Genomic DNA, 25,429 nt, shown 5'->3' with positions numbered 1-25,429 from the left:
AATTTGTGAGAGGAAGACATACAGGTGTTTTTTGACAAGAGAAATTTTTAAGGATTACTTGACACATTACTCTAACTCTGCTAATCAAAGTAGAAAAAATGAAAACAATTTGGAGGTAGCAATAAAAGCCTTCAAGTTTGCAAAGATACTTAAAAATGATAATTTTTTGCAAGAATGTTGATGTATGTACTTATCAAGCTGCTGCTGTTGCCATTTTTCTGACAAGTGATATAATAATTTCAGCAAGAGCCATAAAACTTTGACCCTAGTGTCCTGGTACTAGGTGGGGCAAGAGACCTAGGATAATCTTAAATGAACAGAAGAGAAAAAAGTGCCCTTACTTAGGCAACAACATTCTTTAAGTGTTCAAGTACAGTTCAGTAAAGATTAAAAAATGGACTTCTTGAGGTAAAATAGTTTTGAAGTCTCAGCTCCTTTCAGTAGGCGTGAGAGCTTTGATAGGCCACTTTATTCAACATTTTACAAGCGCTTTGACCTCAAATGACCAACAGATCACTATTTTGCAATGACCCATCTGGTTGGATTATATATAATCACCTGGACAGCTGTTTCTGGGAACATCCACCTCTGGCATCCAAGATCCTTCCTTTCTTTCCAACTGGTAGATCACATCTGGTTTGGAAACTGGAAATCCTGTTAATTGAAAATGAAAAAGGACCAGGGAGTCAACTCAGAGTTCCATCACAGAATAGACAGATGAAATACTCCTTCCAACTCTTAGTAAAAAGTAGAGGAATAAGGTCCTCAAATGTATCTTATACCACCAAGGGCACTATGTTAGCTCATTTCAGCTGAGATTTTTTTTTTCCCTAACCAAGAGAGACTTAATGGGCTGGCTGGAGGCAGAAGTAAGATTGTTTCTTTTAAATTTTTTTAGATGCTGGGAAAAGAGAAATTAGGAAGGCAGGAAGTGAGTGGTGAGGAAGGGTAACACTAGAAAAATCCTCTTGCGAAAGTAGTTGGTTTTTTTTAGTTTTAAAATTCTCCAGAAAGCAGAGATGGAGGTGAGGGAGGGAGAACATTCCACCCATGAGCTGAGAGATGGAGTGTCCTGTTTGTGGAACAGCAAGGCCAGAGTCTTGGGACCATAGGGTACTTGGAGGAGACCAAGTATAAGATTGAAAAGGCAAGAAGGATTTGGGTTCAGAAAGACTTTCGAAGACAAAGGTTAAACAATCCTTATAGCAATGATTGGGAGAGCACGATGGTTAGTGGAATGGAAACCTCAATGTGAATTAAGTGAGTACCTCCTTAGAATAAAAAAATAAGAGAAAATTTCAAAATAGGATTTATTCATAATTTAAAGTGCCCAAACCCATCAACCTCCTACAAACAGACATTTCCTTAGAAAATTTTGGAAGTGAGGCAATGGAAAACCCTGAACTCTGAGGTGCCTTGACAGTATCTACTTAGGAAATGTTAAGGGATCCCCCAGACTTGGCTTCTGGAGTTGCCATATTTTCCATAAACGCTAGAAAACAAAGGAGACTCTGCACATATCAAGGATGAACCGCCCCCACCCCAGCTGACATCATTGGTCATTTGTCCTCCAAGCTGGACTTTTTGTGTGTCTTTGGGAGTCAAGACAGGCTCCAGTTGGTCTTTTAGGATTTTAAATAGCTCACTTGAAATTTTGTCATCTCCACCAGTCTTATGGTTAGCAATGCTTCCTAGGTCCCACTTGACTTCATTCTTCTGGATTTCTGGTTCGTGATCAGTACCCACAGTACTGTAGTTGTCTCTGATGTTAAGATCTCTCTTGGATAGCTATTTGATATATTCTTACTCTCTCTTCTTAGTATTTTCTGCTTCTAGTGAGCACCTCCCATTTTTGACTATCATCATGGCAATTTCTTCGTGAAACATTACCTTGAAATCTCTTTTTTTCTTGAATACGTCCCTTGTATTTTCATTTCTATTGTTTTTTTCCATTTTTATACATTGGTCATTTAAGAAAACCTTCTTTCCTCTCCTTCCTTTTCTCTGGAATTCTGTCTCCATTCGGTCATATTTCTCCTTTCCTTTCTGCTTGTCTTCTTTCCATAGCTATTTGTACAGCCTTATCCAATAGCCATTTTTCTTTTTTTTGGTCTTCTTTTTCCTTGTAATGTTTTTGTTGTTGCCTCCTGTCCAGTATTGTGAACCTCTATCTGTAGTTCTCTGGGCACTCTATCTGCCAGATCTATGCCCTTAAACCTATTTGTCAGTCACACTTTATATTCATAAGAGAAGTGATTTAGGTCATACCTGTGTGGTCTGATGGTTTTCCCTCTTTCTACAAGCCTTAATTTTGCAATAATAAGTTCATGATTTGAGCCACAGGCAGCTTTAGGTCTTGTTTTAACTGACTGCATAGAGTTTCTCCACCCTTGGCTACCCAATATCTAATCAATCAGATTTCTGTCTTGATCATCTGCTGATGTCCACATGCAGACTCATTTTTTTTGGCTGCTGAAAAAAATATTTGCTATGACCAGGAGTTTCTTGACTAAACTATGCTAGTCTCTACCCTGCTTTATTTTTACTCCAAAGCCAAATTTTCTTGTCCATCCAATGTCTTTTGACTTCCTACTTGAGCATTCTATTATCCTATGGTGAAAGTGAAATCTTTTGGGATGTTATTTTTAGTAGATGTTGTAGATCTTCCTAGAACATATCAGGGACAACACAGCACACAGAAGTGACATTTTTCATAGGAAGAGAAATCCAGAGGAGCTGAGAATATCTGGGGCCATGAGCCAGTACAGTCTAAGGGGGAATGTGGATTTCTAGGACGTCAGTGGGGTTTGCAGAGCCAGGCTGCCTGTGGGTTAAATATCAAAACGGAAGGAGATTGTTCTGTTTATTTCATGTTGGTTGATCATTGATTCCTGCTTTTAGGTTCCAGGGGGGACATTGTGCTGACCCAGTCTCCACCCTCAGTGTCTGAGACCCTATGAGAGAGAGTCAGCCTCAGCGGCAAGGCTAGTCAGAGTGTCAAACACAGTGATGGAAACACTTATCTGTACTGGCTCCAACAGAGACCTTGACAATCTCCTTGACTACTCATTTGCAATGTTTCCACCCTGTAGTCAGGAGTCCCTGCCAGGCTCAGTGGCAGTGGTGCTGAGAAGGATTTCACCCTCACAATCAGCATTGTGCAACCTGAGGATGTGGTAGATTATTACTATGTTCAACGTTCTTCTGTTCCTCCCACAGAGTTTCATCACTGAGTAAACCCCCTGCCCCCCGCCTCAGCATGGGCTGGCTGCTCAGGGGCCTCAGCTGTCTCCTCTCCCCCAACAGCTGTTGGGTTGATTGCTCAGGGGCAGTGTCTCTGGGGGTTGGCATGAGAAAATGGACTCAGGGCTCAGGGAAAAGGCCATGGTTTGTCAGCTCTGAGCCCTGAGTGCTCTTCCTCCTCCTCATCCATGAGCAGTATAGTCAAGGAAAGATCCAGTCCCTCTCAGATGGGGTCACCCTACATTACCATGGGTCTCAGGCACTCTCCCATTCCTCTTTCATCTGACTGGCCACTGAGCATGAGACAAAGAAGAAACCAAAATCTCCAGCCAGAGAGGCCCTCTGTCCTTTCTTCCTATTTCAGTATTTCATAGAAAACAATGTCATGTACCCAAAAGTTCAAGAAGAACAGACAGCAGCCTTCTGTAATCTGTTAATGGACCAAGCTTGAATTTAGCACCTTGTGCCCATTTTTTAATGACTATGCTTTTAAATCAGATTTTTGTCTAAATAGTCATAGCTTCATGTCAGCTCTCCCTGAAGAGATCTCTCTAGAGTCTCCTCTGCCTACCTTTTTCCAAGGAAGACTTCAATTCCTACAAATAAGTGAAAGAAGAGACTGGTGCCAGGAAACTGAGCATTCTGCTCTCCTCATGGGAGTGGTGCCCGGTCAGAATCTTCCCCATCTTAATGATGTCAGTTCAAGACAACTAATTTGCTGACCTCATTGCTATCTCTTACTGGGGAAGGAGTACCCCAAGTTGTGTTTGTGTGTGTTTGTAGTGTATATTCAAGTTTGGGGTCCCTTCCTACCAGATGACAGTTACACAAAAATCACACAGAGGATACATCCAATATTCCCCTTTTTCCAAGACAGTAAATGGAAAACAGAGCAATGATATACATGAGAATATACCAGATCATAAACAGAGTGATTTAGCATTTTAGCTATAGCAAATAATGTGAGCAAAAGGAGAATGATTTATATAATACCACAATATGATAACAATATCTTTAAGAAGAAGGATAATTTTCTTTCTTTATTTTTGTGAGAAAATCAGCCTTAAATGACTTTTCTGGTGTTGCACAGCTAGTAAGGATTAACTCTCTGAGGCTGGATTTGAACTCAGGTCCCTCTGGCTATAGGACTGGTGCACTATCCACTCTGCTACCTAGCTGCTCCAAAATGCTACCTTTAAAAGACTTGAGGAAGATTTCTGGAAGACAAGATGGCAGAGAAAGCCGTAAATTGATGAATTCTATTATATTTACCACAAAACAAGAAAATCTCACCCCACAAGAAATCCTAGGCACCATTTTCCAGTTTAAATTCATTGACGTTCACAAATCACATCTCCCCATGTATGGAAGAAACATGAATTAAGACACTATCCTAATGAATTCAGGAAATCAAAGGGGATTGGATGACTTTTCAAATCTAACCACAATCTTTAATTCTACATTCAGAGAGCTTGTCTTATTGTGATTCTAAATTCATGATGAAGGACGTACTTTGTGCTTGTGTATAGGATAGCAAAGGTCATGTTTGCTTGTGTCCCCACCCCCAACACAGGCACATCCTACCAACTGTTCTCTCCCTTCCCTGTTACCTAGAGAGTGTTAAAGGGCCTGTGACAATCCCATGCCTAGGCGAGGGTCTTGTGAGGCCTGTTTCTGAAAGCCAAGCCCCAATGCATTAGGTGTGGGCCCATCTAGGGAGCACTGCTCTTCTGACTGCGGCCACCAGGTGGCGGCATAGTGCACAGAAACCTGGGCTTGGGAGACTACATGGGGATTTGCTGCCCTCTCCTGGCCATGGGCGTCCCCCCCCACACATTCTCTTTAGATGCCCCCCTCTCCCCCAACACAGTCTTTTCCTCCTCATTGGAATGGTTTCTATTAATGCCTTCTGGCTTTTGTTCTCAGAGGTCTTCCTCCTGTGCTGCTTTCTCTCATGAATTCTAGTCCCAGGTTTCTCTTCATTCAGATTCAAAGAGTCTCAGAAAAACAACAATCTCCTTTATGGCCCCTTATGCTGCAAAGGGAAAAACCCAGGGGTCCCAGAGAAGGACAGAGGCCCCTAGCTCTGATGCAGGCTTTGCTTTCTAGATCCCCTCAGTCACCACCGTGGACTGCAGATGTGGCTGCTGAGGGCTCAGTCACAGACCTGAGGGGTCCTTCTAGGAGAAAATTGGCTTGTCCGGGGCTCAGCAGGGCTGGACAAAACTGAATCCAAAGAGAGAGTGAGGAAGCTAAAAGCACAGCCTATTGGCATGTTTGGAAATCAGAGACCCAGGGGATGCAGACAGAGGGGCCTCAGCCAGGCAGAGTGGAGCCTTGGGATAGTTCTGTCCAGGGCCCCCAGGGTGCTGGTCCAACCCCCCAAGCACAGTCTTCAGGAGCTCCTGGGTTTTTCCCTGCTTTGCCAAGGTGGCTGCATCCTTCCTTATTTACTCTGAGCCTGCTCCTCCAGCTGACTTAAAAGTCTGTCTTTTCTCTCTTCTGTCACTAAATCCTAGTTCAGCTCATTTCTCTTTTCTAATGATGCTTTCTGTACCTCCAGTCAGGCACTTGTTTCTATATTTAATTATTTCTTTTTTAAAAACCACTTTGTTTTTTCAAAACATCAATCGCTCATGTCTGGGTCAAACTAATATAAAAAAGGACAATTTTACCTAAATTAAATGACATATTTAGTGCCATACTAATCAATCTACCAAAAAAACCTACTTTATAGACCTAGAAAAAATAGCAACAAAATTCATTTGGAAGAACAAAAGGTCCATAATATCAAGGTAATTAATGAAAAGAAATGCTGGGGAAGGTGGCCCAGCCATACCAGATTTTAATCTGTATTATAAAGCAGCAGTCATCAAAACTACTTAGTACGGGCTGAGGAATAGAGTAGTGGATCAATGGAACAGACTGGTTACATGAGACCCAGCAGTCAACAACTACAGTAATCTACTGTTTGATAAACCCAAAGACCCCAGTTTTGGGGATAAAAACTCATTATTTGACAAAAACTGCCAGGAAAACTGGAATATAGTCTGGCAGAAACTGGGCATAGATCATTATCTAACACCATATACCAAAATCAAGTCTAAATGGGTGCATGATCTAGGTATAAAGGCTGATACTGTAAGCAATCAATAGTTTCCCTATCAGATTTATGGAGAGGGGAAGACTTTATGACCAAACATGAAATAGAGAGCAGTATAAAATGCAAAATAGATAATTTTGATTACATTAAATTTAAAAGTTTCTATACAAACAAAGTCAATGTAAACAAGATTAGGAGGGAAGTGGAAAATTGGGAAAGAATTTTGACAACCAATGTCTCTGATAAAGGCCTCATTTCTAAAATATACAGAGAATTAAGTCCAATATATAAGAATATAAGTCACTCCCCAATTGATAAATGGTCAAAGGATATGAATAGGTAGTTTTCAGAGGAGGAAATTAAAAATATCTACAAGCATATGAAAAAATGATCTAAATCACTACTGATAAGAGAAATGCAAATCAAAACAACTCTGAGGTACCACATCTCACCAGGCAGATTGGCAGATAACAAAACAGGAAAATGACAAATGCTGGAGAGGATGTGGAAAAATTGGAACACTAATGCATTGCTGGTGGATTTGTGAACTGATTCAACCATTCTGGAGAGCAGTCTGGAACTGTGCCCAAAGGGCTATGAATAATTTCATACCCTTTGACCCAGCAATACCACTTCTAGGGTTGTATCCCAAAGAGATCATAGAAGTGAGAGGAAGACCCATAAGCACAAAAATATTTATAGCAGCTCTTTTTGTGGGGGAAAAGAATTGGAAATTAAGGGGATGCCCATCAATTGGGGAATGGCTAAACAAGTTGTGGTATATGAATGTAATGGAATACTATTGTGCTATAAGAAATCAGGAGCAGATGGACTTCATATTTACCTGGAGAGGCTTGTACAAACTGATGCTGAGTGAGAAGAGCAGAACCAGGAGAAATTTGTACACAATTATAGACACAGCATATGTGTGACGACCAACTTTGATAGACTGGACTCTTCTCAGCAATGCAGGGTTATAAGACATCTCCAAAAGACTCATGATGGAGAGAGATGTCTACATCCAGAGAAAGCACTAGAGAGAACTGAATGCAGATTGAAACAAACTCCCTGCTCTCTGTCTTTTTCTTGTTTGATTTTATTTCCTCCTTCCCATTGTTCATTCCACCCTTTATAATCCTTCTTTGTAACCTGACTAATGTCTAATGTGGAAGTATTTGCAGATCCTGTACTTGATTGCATGTCGCCATGGGCGGGGGGTGGGGGGAAGAGAGGGAGAAGGAGAACATCTGAAACTCAAGGGATTGGGGACCGGAATGTTGTAATTTAAAGGTAAATTAATTAATTAATTAAATTTTAAAAAAAAAAGAAGAATGAACTGAACTAGGATGTAGATTCAGAAGAGAGAAAAGACAGACTTTAAAAGCACCTGGAGGAACAGACTCAGAATAAATAAGGAGAGATACAACCACATTGGGAAAGCAGGGAAAAACCCTGGAGCTACTGAAAACTATGTTTGGGGGACTGGACCAGCACCCTGGAGGCCCTGGACAGAGCTTCTGTAAAACTTAATAAAAGAATTCAAAACCAGTTCAAGCCTTCAAGTAGGCATCCTAGGAAGACCTCAAGGACACTACAAAGGACTACTGAAGGACATTCTATATTATGGTAGAATGGACTACTGAAAAGGACTTAAAAATTAGTTTAATTGATTCACTCCCTGCTTAGACTGTGGGAACATTTCATATGGCAAAAACTATATAGAGAAAGAAATTTGAAGCGAGCCAGAGAGGGGGATATATTCTCAAGGATAACAACAAATCAAGAAATCAATTTCCAGGCATACTAAGCAAAGGCCATAGTAATCTGTCTCTGGGCTTCAAAAGGATTAGGAATATTTTCCTTTTGTATGCCAAAGAAAAATTTAAATTCTTGAAAGTTGTCAGATAGAGTAGGTGGGGGGAAGAGCAAAGGTGTAGAAGCAGGCAAACTCCCTCATCTCCCCCCATAATTACATCAAATACCTATAAAATATGACTCTAAGCAAACTTTATAGCTACAAAACTCACAAAGTGAGGGAAAGAAATAAATCTCTTACTGAAGACAGTCTGGCAGGAAGGGTCCATCACAGCACACTGGGAACAGAACCCAGCCACATGTGAGCCGGTGGTTTTAGCCTTAGGGTGGCCCAGACAAGCCCCAGGTGGAGGGACTTTGGAAGAATGGTTCACCAGCAGTTGTGGCAGTTTCCAGAATTATCAACCCATAAATGACCAAGGCAAAGTAAAAGGTCAGCATGGACTTTGGGAACAGAGAGACCGAGAGTGTGGTCCAGCCTCTGCCCCCCAAGGGAGAACTGCTGAGGCACTGCGGCTGTGGCTGCTTCAGAGTTCCTGGTCTGCAGATTGTAGGGGTACCAAGCAACCAGTCTGAGGGGTAATTGCTCCTGCTTTAACCTCCTTGGATCTTGATCTCTGTCTTGGAAGTCCTAGGGTGTGTAACCAGAGATTGTGGAGGCTTCAGAAAGGGCACACAACTAATAGCTCCAGCTGATGCGAAAACCACAGATTTAGGACAAATCTCTCCTCTCTGGAAGCAGAACTCTACTCTGGCAAAAAGCTCAAAAGTCAAGTAATTGAGTGGCAACATGAGCAAGCAAAGGAAGCAAAGACAGCACAGCAATCCAACTTTAGATTCCTTTTCTGGGGTCAAAAAGGATCAAAGCATGGAACAGGAAGAAGACAATGCAGTCAGAACTCCTGCATCAAAACCTTCCAAGAAAAATATGAGCTAGTTACAGGCCATGGAGGAGCTTAAGGAGGATTTGAAAACCAAATAAGAGAAGTGGAGGAAAAATTGAAAAGAGAAATGAAAATGATGCAAGAAAATCATGAAAAGCAAATCAACAACCTGACTGAAGAAAATAACACCTTAAAAAAAAGACTACCTCAAATGGCAAAAGAGGCTCAAAAAGCCAATGAGGAGAAGAATGCCCTAAAAAGCTGAATTTGCCAGATGGAAAAGGAATCTCAAAAGCTCACTTAAGAGAATCATTCCTTCAGAATTATATTGGAGCAAATGGAAGCTAGTGAACTTTATGAGAAATCAAGATACTATTAAACAGATCCAAACAAATGTAAAAATAGAAGGCAATGTGAAATATCTCATTGGAAAAACAACTGACTTGGAAAATAGATTCAGGAGAGATAATTTAAAAATGATTGGACTACCTGAAAGCCATGATAAAAAAAAGAACCCAGAAATCATCCTTCAAGAAATTATCAAGGAAAACTGCCCTGATGTTTTAGAACCAGAGGCCAAAATAGAGGTTGAAATAATTCACCAATCACCTCTTGAAAAAGATCACAAAAAGGAAACTCCTAGAAATATTATAGCCAGGTTCTGGAGTTCCTAGATCAAGGAGAAAATATTAAAAGTAGCCAAGAAGAAACAATTTGAATACTGTGGAAACAATCTGGATAACACAGGCTCTGGCAGCTTCTACATTGAGGGATTAAAGGCCTTGGAATATGATATTCTGGAGGTCAAAGAAGCTGGGATTAAAACCCGAAATCACCTACCCAGCAAAATTGAGGATTATGTTTCAGGAGAAAATATAGTCATTCGATGAAATATAAGACTTTCAAGCTTTCCTTATCAAAAAACCAGAGTTGAAGAGAAAATTTGACATTCTGATACAAGAAGCAAGAGAAGCATGAGAATGTAAACAGGGAAAAGATATTATGAGGAACTTATCAAAGTTGAACTATTTACATTCCTACATGGAAAAACTATAATTGTAACTTATGAAACTTTTCTCAGTATCAGGGTAGGTGAAGGGACTAAAAGTGTGTGTGTGTGTGTGTGTGTGTGTGTGTGTGTGTATATGTATATATACACACACACATATACATACATATATATGTCTATACAGGAGGGTATATGGGCATGTGAATACATATGTGAATGTGTGTATATATGTGTACAGGTATACATTTACAGAGGGCATAGGATCATTTGAACAGGAAGGGATGATACTTAAAAGGTGAAATTGAGTGGTAGGAAAGGAATATAATGAGAGGAGATGGGGAGAGACAGAATGGGGTAAATTATCTCATATAGAAGAGGCAAGGGAAAACTGTTACAATGGCGGGGAACAGGAAGGAAAAAGGAAATGGGTCAACCTTACTCTGACTGAATTTGACTTAGGGAGGGAATGACATAGACACTAAATAGGGTATCTCCCCCTACAGGAGAGTAGGGGGGAAGGGGATGAGAGAAGGGATGATGAAGGAGAGGGTAGGTTTGGGGGAGGGTAGTTAGAAGCACACACATTTGAAAAGGGACAGGGTCAAAGTGGAGAACAGAACAAGTGGGGGGCAGTATAGGATGGAGGGAAATATAGTCAGTGTTTCACAATATTTCCACTATGGAAATACTTTGTGTAGCTACAAAGGTACAACCTATATTAATTGCTTATCTTCCCAGAAAGGGTGGGTGACTAGGGAGGAAGGGAAAGCATCTGGAATTCAAAGTTGATTTTTTTTTTTGCTTTTTTTGTAGGGCAATCGGGGTTAAGTAACTTGCCCAAGGTCACACGGCTAGTTTTTGTGTTAAGTATCTAAGGTCGGATTTGAACTCAGGTCCTCCTGACTCCAGGGCCGGTGCTCTATTCACTGGGACACCTAGCCACCCCTTAAATATATGATTTTTTTTTTTTGGCTTTTTGGAGCTAGAAAGGCAGGGCAATTGGGATTAAGTGACTTGCCCAAGGTCACAGGACTAGTAAGCATTAAGTGTCTGAGGTCACATTTGAACTCAGGTCCTCCTGACGCCAGGGCCAGTGCTCTATTCACTACACCACCTAGCCACCCCTGGAATTCAAAGTTTTAAAACCAAATATTTAAAAAAATATATTAATTTTTTTTACATGCAACTGGGAAATAAGATATACAGGCACTGGAGGATGGATATCCATCTTGCCCTATGAGAAAGTAGGAGGAATGGGGAAGGATGTAGGAGAGAGCAGATTGGGGGAGGGGGTATACAGAGTGATAGCTGTTTTGGGATGGCATATAGGGGAAAGATGGGGAGAAAATTTGTAACTCAAAATCTTGTGGAAATGAATGATGTAAACTAAAAATAAATATAAAATTTAACTTAAAAAAAGTCAAGAAAATGGCTACTGGTTTTAGGTTGTTCATTAAATGAGAAATAAGCCAGTAATATTAAGGTATTAAAATATTTGCAATCAACATAAATGATAAATCTGTTATATTATTACATACAGGATTACATTAGTAAATAAACGTTAATTGCAAATGTAAAAAAAAAAAAGTTGTCACAGTATATATTAAGACTCCAAAGGGGGTAGCTGTTCTTACCCAAAGACACCAAGTTCCTATAGTTCTCCAGCATCATATCCCGGTACAACTTTTTCTGAGATGGGTTCAATAGTACCCACTCCTCCTGGGTGAATTCCACAGTCACATCCTTGAATGTCACCAATTCCTGAAATACCACAAACATTTCTGCTTATCCAGTTATAGCTCTATTATGAAGTCTAAATGTAAACTGCTTACAGTAAGGTTAGGAAATGGAGGGTGTTACGACAGTGACACAGGGAATTGAAGTGCTTGAATCAAACACACTGACTCCATTTTGTGATGCAATTCAGGAGGTAGTTCTATTCTTTTTCTGTTCAATTACAGGTCTAGTCCAACCTCTGTCTTGTGAGAAAAACTTATTCAGTTGTGGGACTTGAAAGAAAATCTTATTGAACTGTTTGAAACTAGCCCTGTGCACCTGGGAAATGAGACCACCCCTACCTGCTCTTTAGAGACCTTGAACTTAGGACCTAGGTTATGCTGACCAGAACCCCAGTCAGATCCAAAAAGAGTGATGTGTAACAAGTTTTCTCACAATTGTACATCTCAGGCAACCCATATGTCTTATCTGTAAACTGACCCCATACTGCACAATTAGTAATTGTTTCCACGTTCCTAGGGGTACTGGGACACCTCATTTTCTGAGTTCAGGAATTGAACCTGTTGCCTTCCCCCTCCCAACATGGAAAGTCTTTAATCTTTCCTTCAACTGGAAATTTGATTATATAATATTGTATTACTTGCTTGTAATTGATTGGTCTTCTTTGATTTTAATGTATAAAAGTACATCTCCCCTATGTACAGGGTCCAGCCCTAAGTGGGAGAAGGGGCCTGATTCCAGTTTGTTATGTAAGTGCCATGCCCAAAAGACTGAACTTTTGTTTTCTCAGTCATTTCGCCTTTCATGTACCACAAGGGATTATTTCATTTATTCATTTGCATCCCAGTACAGTCTGATATATAGCAGGCACTTAAGAATTCTTCTCCCAAAAAGAACTGATAGACAGAAGTATGAATAGAATGATTTCACATACATACATACAGATACACTTGTATCTAATGGTAGCCATCTATAGGGTGGGGTGGTAGGAGAAAGAGAAATTTACATGACAGTTTTGTTATATATACAAAGGAAGGTGCTAGAGCAGAAGTTATTATGCTTCAGCTGAAATAAAAAAAGAAAGGGCAGCAACAAGATCTAAGACAATGCAAAAACAAAAACAGATCTAATTAAAAGAGTAATCTCAATAGTCAAGGAAACTACATCTTGCTAAAACGATACGATAGACAATGAAGTCCTAAAAATATTCAAGATATGAGTATCTCATATCTTGATCTCATATCAAAATATTCATGCTGTGCACAAAATGGAATAGCATGCAAAATTTTAAAGCAAAAGATTAATGATTTCAAAAGACTCATGATGGAAAATGCTATTCATATCTAGAGAAAGAACTATGGTGTCTGAATGCAGATCAAAGCGTACTATTTTCTCTCTGTCTTTTTTCTTCTTTCCCAAGGTTATTCCCTTTGTTTATAATTGTGCTTTACAACATAACTAACCTGGAAATATATTTAATGTGACTGTCCATGTTTAGCATATGTCAGATTGTATACCATCTTGGGGAGAAGGAGTGGAAAGAGGGGGTGAAAATTTAAAAATCAAAATGTTATAAAACTAAATGTTAAAAAACTAAAAATATATAAATAAATGAATAAAACTTATTTAAAAAGCTAAATGAGGTATAGGAAGAAATAGACACCACAACTATATTAGTGATGGAACTCAATTTTCCCTTCTCAGAACTAGAAAAATCTAAGCATAAAATAAGTAAGAAAGAAGTTAAGGAGATGCATAGATTTTTAGTAAAATTAGCTATGATAGATTGCTCAAAAAAACTAAATGGGAACAGAAAGGAAGATACCTTTTTCTCCACTGTATGGCACCTTCAAAAAAATTCATATGTTAGGACATAAAAAATCTCATAAATACTGTGAAGCAGAAGTAATAAATGCATACTTTACCAACCATAATACACTGAAAATCACATTCAATATATGGCCTTTGAAGCATAGATTAAAAATTAATTGAAAATTAAATAACCTAATCCTAAAGAATGTGCGGGTCAAAGAAGAAACCAATATAATCCCCACCTGGAGAAAACTGAACAGAAAGAGAAAGGAATACACCTTTTTCTTCAGGAGTTCATGGAACCTTTACCAAGATTGACCATATATGAGTAAATAAAAATTTTATAGTTAAAAGCAGAAATATTAAAAGCATCCTTTTCAGATCACAATGCAATAAAAATTATATTTATTAAGGGACCAGAGAAAGATACATTAAAAATTAACTCTAGAAGAAATAATCCAAGCTTAATGAATGAGTGGGTTAAAAAAACACAGAAATAATAATTTGATTAAAGAAAATGACAAAAATGAGACTACAAATTAAAAAGCAAAAGCAGTGATCAGAGGAAAATATATCTCTCTAAATGAGTACATCAATAAAACAAAGAAAAGCAGATTAATGAGCTGGGCTACCAATATCCTAAAAATTAACATGAAATTAACACAGTGCAAAAAATCATTGAATTAATAAATAAAACGAAGAGCTGGTTTTTATGAGAAAAAATAAGATAAACAATAAGTTAATTTGATTATAAAAAGTGAGAAGAAAATCACTTATATCAAAAATGAAAAGGGTAGGTCTACCACTAACACAAATATGGAATTAAAGCAATTATAAGGAGCTAATACCAAGAAATTTAACAATGTAAATGAAAAGGAACTATATTTACCAAAATAAAAATTGTCTAGATTAGTAGAAGAGGAAATAGAATATCTAAATAGACCTCTTTAAGAAAAAGAAATTCAATAAGCTATAGCTTATTATATTATTATAGCTTCCTAAGCAAAAAGCAAAGGGACCAGATGGATTAACTAGTGAATTCTATCTCACATTTAAACATAAACTAATTTCAGTATTAAATAAAATACCTGTAATAATACACAAAAGAAGGAATCCTACCAAACTCCTTTTCTGAAAGAAACAGGATACTGATACCAAAACAAGGAAGAGTAAAAATTGAGAAAGAAAATTACAGACCATTTTCATTAATGAATATGGATGCCAAAATCCTAAATAAAATACTAGCTAAAAGATTACAAATATTATACAGTATGATCAAATAGGACTGGAAGGCAGGCATGATTTCACATAATTAAAATAATCGATTATATGAATAATAAAAGGTCTTTTAAATTATATGATTATATCAATAGATGCAGAAAAACCATTTGATAAAGTACAACACTCCTTTCCACTAAAAAACATTTGAAAGTATTGTCATAAATGGATTTTTCCTCAAATTGATAAAAAGTATTTATCTAAAACCAACAGCAAGCATTATTTGTAATAGAGACAAACTAGAATCTTCCCAGTAAGATTAGGTGTGAAACAAGGATGCCCACTGTCACCAATATTATTAAGTACTGTACTGGAAATCCAAGCAATAGCAATAAGAGAAGAAAAAGAAATAGAAAGAATAAGAATAGGGAATGAGGTAAGAAAATGATCTCTTTTTGCAGACAATAAGATGATATACTTGAAAAATTCCAAACACTCACTTTAGTTGAAACAATTAACAGAGTAGCAGATTATAAAGTAAATACACATAATTCATCAGCATTCCTATATGTCACAAAACCAAACCCTCCTAGAATACTCCCTTTAAAACAAGCCTAGAAAGTATAAAATACCTGGGAGTACACTTGCCAAAACAAACCTAGGAAAGCAAAACCTTTTTATAAAAATTAATTATTTGGTAAAAATTGTTGAGAAAACTGGAAAGCAGAATGGCAGAAATTGAGCACAGATCAATGTTCCACCATTTACCAAGATAACCTCAATATGGATACATGATCGAGATATAAAGACAGAGATTACAAGAAAATTAGAAGAATGTGGAAAATATTACTCACCAGAATTGTGAACAGGCAAAGAACTCATAAATAAACAAGATATACAGCAGTGTGAAGTATGAAACAGATAATTTCGATTTTTTTATTTATTATATTTCCCCAGTAACATGTAAAAACAATTTTTGACATTTAATTTTGAAATTTTGAGTTCCAAACTCTCTCTCCCCAACCACCCCTCATTCAGAAGTCAAATGATTCAATATAAGATATACATGTGTAGTCATGCAAAACATTTCCATTAACAGTCATGTAATGTTGTAAAAAAAAAAAGTTAGAAGGAACAAAAAAAAGTCTCAGGAAAAATAAAGAAAGTAAAAAAGTATGTTTCAATATGTCTTCAGACACCATCAATTCTCTTTGGATATGGATAGCATTTTTCAACATAAATCTGTCGGAGTTGTCTTGGATTATAGTATTGCTAAGGATAGATAGGTCACTCATAGTTAATCATTTTACAATATTGCTATTACTTTGTACATAGTTGTCTTAGGCTGGAAAATTGTTTCACTCTGTCTTTTTGTACTTCTGCCCCTCTAGAGTTTGTTTAGAAGCATTCTTTAAAGGTAACTGCATGGGTTTGGCAGAGGGCTTAGGCAAATCCTGGCCTTTTTTTTTACTCGACCATCTTCCTTCTGGCTCTTCCATTACATTAAAAAGGTTTTGTACAAATAAAACGAATGTTTCCAAGATCAGAAAGAAAGCAAAAAAGTCAGTGAAAATGTTTTATAGACATTGTTTTAGGTAAATGTCTTATATTTAAAATACATAAAGAACTCTGCAAAACATATAAGAAAACAAATCATTCCTCAAATGATAAATGGTCAAAGGATATGAACAGTCAGTTTTCTAACAAAGAAATCCAAACAACTTATACTCCTGTAAAAAGATGCTGTAACTCAAAACTCATTAGAAAAATGAAAATTAAAACAACCTTGAGATATCATTTTAAACAAATCAGATTGGTTAAAATGATATGTGGCGAAAGCAACAAATGTTGGAGGGGATGTGGAAAAATTGGGACCCTAATTCATCATTGGTGGAACTGTCAATAGATCCCACCATTCTGGAGAGCAATGTGGAATTATGCCGAAAGAATTATTAAATTAACTATACCCTTTAAATTAACTATACAAATATGAGGTCTATTTCCAAAGATGATCAAAGAAAAAAAAACGTACATATTTTAAAATCTTTATAGCATCTGTCTTTCTGATGGCAAAGAACTGGAAACTCTAGGGATACATGTATTTTGGGGAATGGCTGAAAAGTTGTGTTTGATTGTCATGGAATACTACTCATGTATAAGAAATGATGTGCTCAATAATCTTAGAAAACCACGGAAAGACTAACACAAAATAATAAAGAATGAAAGGAAGCGAACATCGAATATAGTAACAGCAATATTGTCTTAAGATGGAATTTGAATGAGTAAGTTCTTTTGACTACTATAAATACCCAAATTAACTATGAAGGAGAAATGAAGAAAAATGCTATCTACATCCAGAGAAAGAAATGATCAATAAAATTATGTATGGAATAATTTTACATGTGTATATATACACATATATAGATACAAGCATATGGGTATATATGCATATATACAAAATTACTTCTGCCTAACAGTAGCCATGGAGGAGGGAGGGAGAGGAAAAAATAGAAGAAAATAAGATTTACATGGTAACTGTTTTATATATTTATTTATTTGTTTGTTTGTTGCCTTTTGGAGGCAACAAGTAACTTGCCCAAGGTCACACAAGGTTACACTTGCACAAAGTTACATAAGGTTTTTTTTTTTTTTTTGGTGTGTGGGTGTTAAGTATTTGAGGCTGGAACCAAACTTGGGTCCTCCTCACTCCAGGGCAGCGCTTTACTCACTGCACCACCTAGCTGCCCCCTGTTTTATATATTTAAAAGGAAGAGCAAGTTGTACATAATAAATTTGCCAATTCCATATGTAACTGTCTTTTTTTTTTTTATTGTACTACATTGTTTCATCCCATAAATTAAAAATAAAATATATAAATGGGAAAAATGAGAAGACGGGACAAAATGGCATCAATAATGATCAACTGTGAAAGACTCAGCTACTCGGATGAATACAATGATTTCTGAAAAGTTCAAAGGAAGACAGACATAATGAAGCAGACTGAGTACAGACTGAAATATCTTCTTTTTCACTTCCATGTTTCTTACATTTTTTTTTGGACCACGGTTAATAAGGAAATGTTTTCCTTTACTTCACACGCCAAATGTGTGTCCTATTGTTTGCCTTCTCAATGAGTGGGCGAAGGAATGGAGGGAGGGAAAGAATGTGGAACTCAAAATTTAAAAAAAAGCAAAAGTAAAGGTTTTTTTTTTTTTTTCCTGAGGGGTGGGATAAATTGCAGTCCTTTGGCTCTAAACATATGACTCACTGACGCCCAACCCTTCTAGGGCTGTGGCACAGGAGAAAGAAACGTAGTTTCAGGAAAAGCAGTGTGGGGCACTCACCTCGCTGGGCCGGGCTGGCAGCACAGGAGCCATTCCCTCCTCCGCAAGGGCAGAAGCCAGAGAAGGCAGAGCTGGGGAGGAAAGGAGGGCCATGAGAAGGAGGGGCCACCCTGAGGTCTGCCCCCCTCAGAGATGCCGAAGCCCAGTTTCAGCCCTGAGGGGATTCGGAGGGGGGGGGCAAGGTAATCAGACAAGGAAACTGTCATTTCTTTCCTGGGGAGGCCCAATCTCTCCTTAGAGCAGAGGGACTGGGTTTGTGGGATCGGGAAGGACTCCCAGAGGCATCAGGGAGGAGGGGGTGTCCCGGAAGATGCCTGCAAGAGGACATGAAAGTACAAGTAAGGCCGGACCATACCGGGAGTACCTGGCCTGAAAGAGGATTAGGATCCGCCCCCAAACTCCGCTCTGCCTGCTCCTCATCCAGCCCCTCCCACTCCTGGAAAGTCCCCAGACCCTAGAAGTCTTCTGGTGCTTCCTTCTGCATTGGTGGACGCACCTCCCCTTCTCGGTGAGCTTGGCAACCAGCCCCCAGGTCCGCGATATCGCCGCACCCGCAAAGCCGGCATTTGCCTGTGCCTGGTCTCGCTCTCGGCGCCCGCTCACCTCGCCATACGATCTCAGAACTGGGGAGAGGAAGCTGCCACCATCACGCGCGGAAAAAGCAGAGAGGAAACGAGGCGGAAGTGTCCTAAGAGGACACTAGTTTCTTACTCCCTCTGCTTTGCGCTTAGAAAATGCCGCCGAGGCGCGCAAGGCCTGCTAGGAATGGTAGTCCGGAGGCTGAGGCGCCTTCTCCGCATGCCTGAGGCTTGGCCCCTGCCCTGGTCGGGACTCCCTCCCTACCCCGCCCGTCCCGTCCCGGCCCTGCCCTGCCCCTGCCCCTGCCCCTTCCTCTCCTCCGCTTGTCTCATTCGTGGTCCTCACGGCCCCCGAGCTCACGGGCAGTCACCAGGCGTGGTGGGGTCCCACACTTGGAGGGTCCCTGGCGTTCCCCCCAGGCTACTCCACCCCGCGCTCTCTCCCATTCTAGCAGTCAGTCCCAAGGAGACACAGCCTTAAAGAAACGTTGCCTGTGCGCCGCCATCTCCCCAGCGGAAGTGACGTTGTCAAGAAGGGAAGCAGGGGCTCAGAGGAAGGAAACCAGGCCCTGGGAGCTGGAGGCCTGGAGCTCCATCTCATTCCTGGAGACTCATTCCAGGCTGGTGGAGCAGGGCAGCGGGGGACCCTGGGCAGCTGGAGAGGACGAGGGGCGCTAGCCACCTGCGGGGACCTTGGGAACAGGCGGCCGTGGCCTGGGCCGTCTTGTTGGGAAGCGATGTTGGGGAAAAGCCAAGGACACGAGAAGGGTCAGGCCTGTGTGAGCCCCTTGGGATGGATATGGGGAGAAGGCGGAGCCAGGCCGTGCCCACGTTGTGTCTGCTTCCTCTGTCTAGGAGACAGACTCAAGGGAAAACAGGAGAGAGTGAGAGCTTACACTGCCCCCGCAGAATGCCAAGCGTTTGGTAGGTGGACTAAATAAAACTCAGAGCCAGCATTTACCTGGAGCTTCCCGTGTTCCAGGCCGTGTTAAGTGCTTTACACTGACTGTCTCATCTGGTCCTGGAGCCGACACTGGGAAACAGGTGCTGGTATACCAAGGTGAAGTGACTTGCCCAGGGTCATACAGCTAGCAAGTCCCTAAGCCTGGATTTCAACTCAAAGCCAGCAGGAGTAACAGCAACAATGTGATAAGTTTGATTTATAACAGGACTTCATGCTTGATTTGGTGTGATGTAGAAATGCTCGTGCTTCATGTGGATATTGCTAAAATTAATAATTATATCAATTAACTAAATAACTTTTAGCTGTTTCTCCATCATCTTTAAGTACACCATGCCATCATCTGCAAAAAGTGATCATTTTGTTCTTCTTAACCTTTGTTTATTCATCATCTCTCTTTTTCTTGTCTTGTTTCTATTGACATTAGATGTCAAGTATATGTAGCAATAATATATATGTGTATGATTAATAATATACCTTTTGTATCAATGTGTATCCAAAAGGAATACTATTAATTATATCAAAGAAAGTACGTCTATTCTGCTTTTCTAAAGTTTTTAATAGAAATTGTTCACATTTATAAAAATTCTTCTATTAGTAATTTATTTTCATTTTTTGTTATTAATATGTTTCAGTTTATAGTTTCCTAATATTAAACTAATAACAGTTATCATAGAATAAATCTATCCTGTTCATAACACATAATGCTTGTATTGTTATTTTCACATTTTTGCTAATATTTTATTTAAAAATTTTAGTAACAGTGTTTATAATGGATATTAATGTAAGGTTTTCCCTTCATTTTGACTCTTGCTGTGTGTCAAGTTGATAGTATGTCTATAAAGAATTTTGTAAGGTGTTTGTTTCCTTTTACTGTTTCTGCAAACAACTGGTCTTTTAAAACCTTTTATTTCTTTATTTTTAGTTTTCAACATTCATTTCCACAAGATTTTGAGTTAGAAATCTTCTCCCTCTTTCCCCTCCCATGCCCCCCAAGACAGCTGAGCGTACTGAATACCCCTTCCTCCAATCTTCTTTCTCTTATGTTCTCCCCTGTACCCCCCCAAAAACTTTCTAGTAGGGCAAGATGAATTTCTATACCCCAGTGCCTGTATATCTTATTTCCCAGTTATGTGTAAAAACATTTTTTAACATTTGTTTTTAAAACTTAGATTTCCAGATTCTTTCCCTTCTTCCCTTCTCATCCACCCCCAGTTATATTGTGCCAAACTAAGTATATTTCCCTCCATCCTATCCTGCCCCCCACTTACTCTCTTTTCTACTTTGACCCTCTTCCTTTTCAAAAGTGTTTACTTCTAACTACCCTCTCCCTGAATCTGCCTTCCTTTCTATCATCCCCTGTAGGAAGCCAATTTTGGGGAGCCCTGCTATCCTGCAGGGGGGCTGAGAAAGAGTGGAAGCCCTGTTTTCCCCAGACAGGGTTGAGAAAGAATCACTGACCCAGAGACTGCTAGTGTATAAAAAGAGACGAGACTCTCCTAATGGTGAAAGTGAAGAGCCTACTTTATTACCCTCTATCCAGGCTTTTATGGGATGCTTAATTACCTTCCGCTACTTCTTAGTCCCAGGCCTAGGGTGTAAATGCCATGCTTTTCTTGAGGACCTAATCCTCACATCTGAATGCTTCCTGGGGGATGGGGAACCCATTCAAGCGATTAGCAGGCCCAAATACCTGAGAGGGTTTGTTCAGCCATCAGGGTCCAAGTCCCACTTGCCTGTGATCCTCAACAATCCCTCTCTTATCCCCTTTCCCCCTACTATCTTATAGGGCAAGATATCCAATTGATTATGTTTGTTCTTCTCTCCTTAAGCCAAATTGAATGGGAGTAAGGTTGACCTTACTTCCCTTTCACCATCTTGCTCTTCCCCTCCCTTGTGACAGTTTTCTCTTGCCTCTTTTATGAGAGATAATTTGCTCTATTCTACCTCTCCCTTTCTCATTCTCCCATTATATTCCTCTCTCATCTATTAATTTGATTTTTTAGATATCATCCCTTCCTATTCAACTGATCCTGTGCCTTCTGTCTCTTTATACTTGTACACACATATACACACACTCACATAAGCATTTATACACACATACACCCTCTTATACATACATACTAGCTGTGTGACCCTGGGCAAGTCACTTAACCCAGTTGGCCTCAGTTTCCTCATCTGTAAAATGAGCTGAAGAAAACAGATGGTGTTATGGAGAGTCAGACATGACTGAATAACAACCACCAACCTTCCATGCAGATTCTCATTCATTCACTGTCATTCCAAGGGGAGTCACCAACCATTTTGAAGCACCTTCTTTGTGCCAGGCACTGTTCTGAGTGATGGAGACATAAAGAAAGGGTAAACCAACCTCTGCTCACAAGGAGCTCTATTGGAGACAGGAAATAACAGGCACCCAGCTCTCTAGAAACAATATATATAGGCAGGACAATGTGCAGAATCTGTAGGTCAGTTCTAGGATTAAGGGGGATGGGGAGGAACATCTTGCCAAATGGAAATGCCGTTTCAGGTGGGACCTGAAAGAAGCCTGGGAAACCAGGAAATGAGGAGGAAGAAGAAGAAAGTTCCAGGAAGGGGGTACAACTAGTAGAAATGCCTGGAGTCAGGACATAGATTGTTGGTGTATTAATGCAAAAAGAACGGAAAGGTAGGAGGCAAGATTTTGTATTGGATTCTGGAATAGGAAACCACTGGGGTTTATTGACTAGGGAACTGACATGACCTTAGATAGAGAAGGAAAATTTGAGCAGCTGAGAGGGAGACAGATGGGATGAGGGACAGACTTGTGGCAGGGAGATCAGTCAGAAAGCTTTTACAATAATCTGGGCATGAGGTGATGAGGGTGTGGACCAGCGTGCCAGGAAGAGAGTAGAGACCACATAAGGAAAATGTTACCAAAGGAGAAATGCCAAGACTTGACTGCTGGTTGAAGAACCAGGAGTCGGGGTGAGGGGGACACCCGGGTTGTAAAGCCTGAGTTTAAACTACATTGGGCATTACCAGTGTAACTTTGTGCAAGAACTTAGACTTCATGAGCCACTCATTCTGACCTGTAAAATGAGAGGGTGGTGCTTCATGACCTCTCAGGCCACTTCCAGCTCTAAATCTATGAACCTGGAACAAAAATTGCCTGAGTTATGTCAGAAGAACACAAAGTACAGAGTTAGTTCAGCACCTTAATGCCCCCTTCCTTGCCACTAGTCAGTTCTTAGAGGATAGCACTTACATTGATGGCTTCCCAGTCACTCAAACAGGAAAACCTCCAGGGCTTTTCATCTAGGCAGCTCTTTGGCGCCATCTTCTGTCCTCCACATCAAACACATTTCCTTTCCTTCACATGGCTGTGCAGATTTAAGCTTTCATGTCTTTGGGGCTATGCCATGTTCAGACTGAGTCACGTTCAGGGATGAGCCATCAAGACGCTCAGGGAGTGTGATATCAAAGATCACTCCTGCAAAGGCTTGCAGGTGCTTTATCTTTCATAGGATGGGGACCGGGGATAGAAATACTGAGTTTAGAGTCTCTAAGTATTAGTCATTTCAAGTGACTTTTATCTTGAGGGTTGTTTCTCTGATCTTGGAAATTTAGCTCTAATTACAGCAGATCTGACACATTTTCTTTTTTAAATTCTCATTTGTGGAAATAGCCCACTTTAACACTGTGTGGATCATGAAATTATTGCTTTAGGGGAGCATTGTGGGCCTTGGTCTTTACAAGGTTTAGGGACATGAAGTCTTTGTTCAAGCTCCTTTCTTTTGTTGGATCCCAGAGAAGACACATAGAGCAGATGTCTCACCCCAGCAATAGTAGTGGCAATGTTATAATTTTTCTTTACAACATTTCATTTATCTTAGTTATATTTTAGGAAGGCCTCCTCCCACACACAGGGCTTGTCCAGAGTCATGACTCCTCTCTAGCCTCTTTCATGAGTCTGGTCCCAGGGCCTCTCTCTTCCCCACGTGCACCCTGCTGGCCAGGGCCCCAGAGCCCTCCCCCCCCCCCCACTACAATCTCCTGGGACAGGTCCTGTAGGCCCTTTGATTTGCCTAAGTGACTCTGAGAACCTTCCCTGATTTGAAAATATACTCTGCTCCCTAATAGGCTGAATGTGGTCACATGGAGCCTGTGGTGGGAGGCTTGTTTTTCAGGAATGCCCAAGCCTTGTTACTTTGTGAATGGGCAGTGAGTCAAGGGAGTTGTGACATTCTCTGAGCCGAGAGAAGGCTATTTATACCCTGATGTAAGGTTTTGCTTTGGGGTTCACTTTGAGAAGAGTTGTGTGATTTGACCAGATGAGAATCTGGACTGCCATTGAGCTTTGAAAACTCCGATGTTGGTGCTTCCCTCTCTGATAACTGACTAGATATGGATGAAATAGTCAGACAGCTGGAAGCCTGTCTGCTGATCTGTTTCTCTCTTTGTAACTTCTGCTTGGAACTTCTTTGTATTTTTTGAAGTTCAGTGTGCTGACCTTTTCCCCCTGAACTTGGTAAATGATATATTTTTGATTGATTTAAGTAAGATTGTTAACCCATTCTGAGTTGCTTTCCTTTAGAAAAGCAGACCTAGAAACCTGTCCTAGCAGCCATCCTGGGAATTCTAGGGTGCTTGCTGCTACAATAACGTAGTTTGAGATCTGGTGTTGCTAGACCACCTTCCTTTGTAATTTTTCTTTCATTAATTCCGTACGTATTCTTGACCTTTTGTCCTTCCACATGAATTTTTTCCTCATTTTTTTTCTATATCAAATAATTTTTGGCAATTTAACTGGCATGGCACAGAATAAATAAATTAGTTTAGGCAGAATTGTCATTCTCATTATATTCATTCAGGCTACTCATGACAAATTGCTATTCCAGATCACTGAATGGGCTTTTGCTCAGTCAAAATGAGACCTGGAAATGACCACAATTTAAAAAGGCTACAGTCCCCACTGCAACCACTGGCATCTCCAGGAGTCCCGATCTCTATTTGGGCACTGGAAAATGGCTCCAGAGGAGAAAGTGAAGGTGCTAACTTTCCTGAGCCCTACCTCATTGAAATCCAATCTACTTGCATTTCATGGCATCATCTCCCTAATGTCATGGTCCTCTTCCAGAACTAAAGAGACAAAAAATAACAACAATGGTATAGTCATCTCTTTTATCCTCACAGAAGCTTGTAAGGTAGGTGCTATTATCCCCATTTTACATATTTTTAAAGAAACTGAGGTAGAGTTAAGTGACACTGCATGCTGGGCAACATGCAGACCAAAGAAACAATGGCATGTACAATTACCATTAAGAGAATTTAAAGCAATCAAAAAGGAGCTTCCCTGGGATGTCAAGAGTTCTGCTGCCAATGATTTTTTTTAATTATTCTCCAAAAAGCCCCTAAGTCGATTCCAGATCAATCCACCTGGGAGGACACTTAACTCAAACTGTTCTAGGTCTGCCCTATAATACCTCCTTTCTTCAAAATAGCTCATCTTTCTATTGTGGTAGAGGGCTCCCACTCAACACTCCTGGGCTCCATTAGTGTCCTTGCTTCTAATAAAAGATCTTTAGGAATCATCTAATAAAGGTCTGTTGTTTTACAGATGAAGAGCTCAGATAGGTGAATTAATTTTTCTAAGGTTCTACAGAGTCTTGAGTTAGAACTCCACTCCCAATTAGATCTTATTGTTCAAGATGATAAAAACCAGGGAGTCAAGCAGGTTCAGGAA

The 25,429-nt window shown here is 39.8% G+C and overlaps 1 protein-coding gene and 1 pseudogene across 2 annotated transcripts; both read right to left on the bottom strand.

Moving 5' to 3' along the window:
- Nucleotides 1-25,429, bottom strand: part of LOC138171481 (zinc finger protein 845-like) — a 71,987-nt pseudogene that overhangs the window by 3,856 nt on the left and 42,702 nt on the right.
- Nucleotides 415-20,472, bottom strand: LOC138171496 (KRAB domain-containing protein 4-like). Of its 2 annotated transcripts, none has more exons than XM_069101019.1 (4): nt 18,662-19,278; nt 18,166-18,236; nt 11,689-11,815; nt 415-654 (listed from the first exon to the last, which is right to left on the bottom strand). In XM_069101019.1, exons 1-4 carry the CDS (start codon nt 18,729-18,731, stop codon nt 545-547), a joined length of 378 nt encoding a protein of 125 aa, XP_068957120.1. In that variant the 5' UTR covers nt 18,732-19,278; the 3' UTR covers nt 415-544. The 2 variants fall into 2 exon arrangements, with proteins under 2 accessions (XP_068957120.1, XP_068957121.1); XM_069101020.1 differs by lacking the exon at nt 415-654 and adding an exon at nt 3,384-4,460 and having other exon boundaries at nt 18,662-20,472.

This window comes from Petaurus breviceps, unplaced genomic scaffold (assembly GCF_028583685.1).
Source record: "Petaurus breviceps papuanus isolate PSGF00001 unplaced genomic scaffold, PetGlider_PUasm1.0 446, whole genome shotgun sequence".
NCBI lineage: Eukaryota > Metazoa > Chordata > Mammalia > Diprotodontia > Petauridae > Petaurus > Petaurus breviceps.
This window is presented reverse-complemented; position numbering and strand designations above follow the sequence as displayed.

Bases quoted from the DNA above. Each gene is read 5' to 3' on its own strand.
- LOC138171496 (XM_069101019.1), bottom strand. From the start codon at position 18,731: ATGCCGGCTTTGCGGGTGCGGCGATATCGCGGACCTGGGGGCTGGTTG. The intron at 11,816-18,165 runs GTGAGTGCCCCA...GTGGTATTTCAG, and splicing joins TGCCAGCCCGGCCCAGCGAG to GAATTGGTGACATTCAAGGA. The intron at 655-11,688 runs GTAAGAACAGCT...TTCAATTAACAG, and splicing joins TAGGAACTTGGTGTCTTTGG to GATTTCCAGTTTCCAAACCA.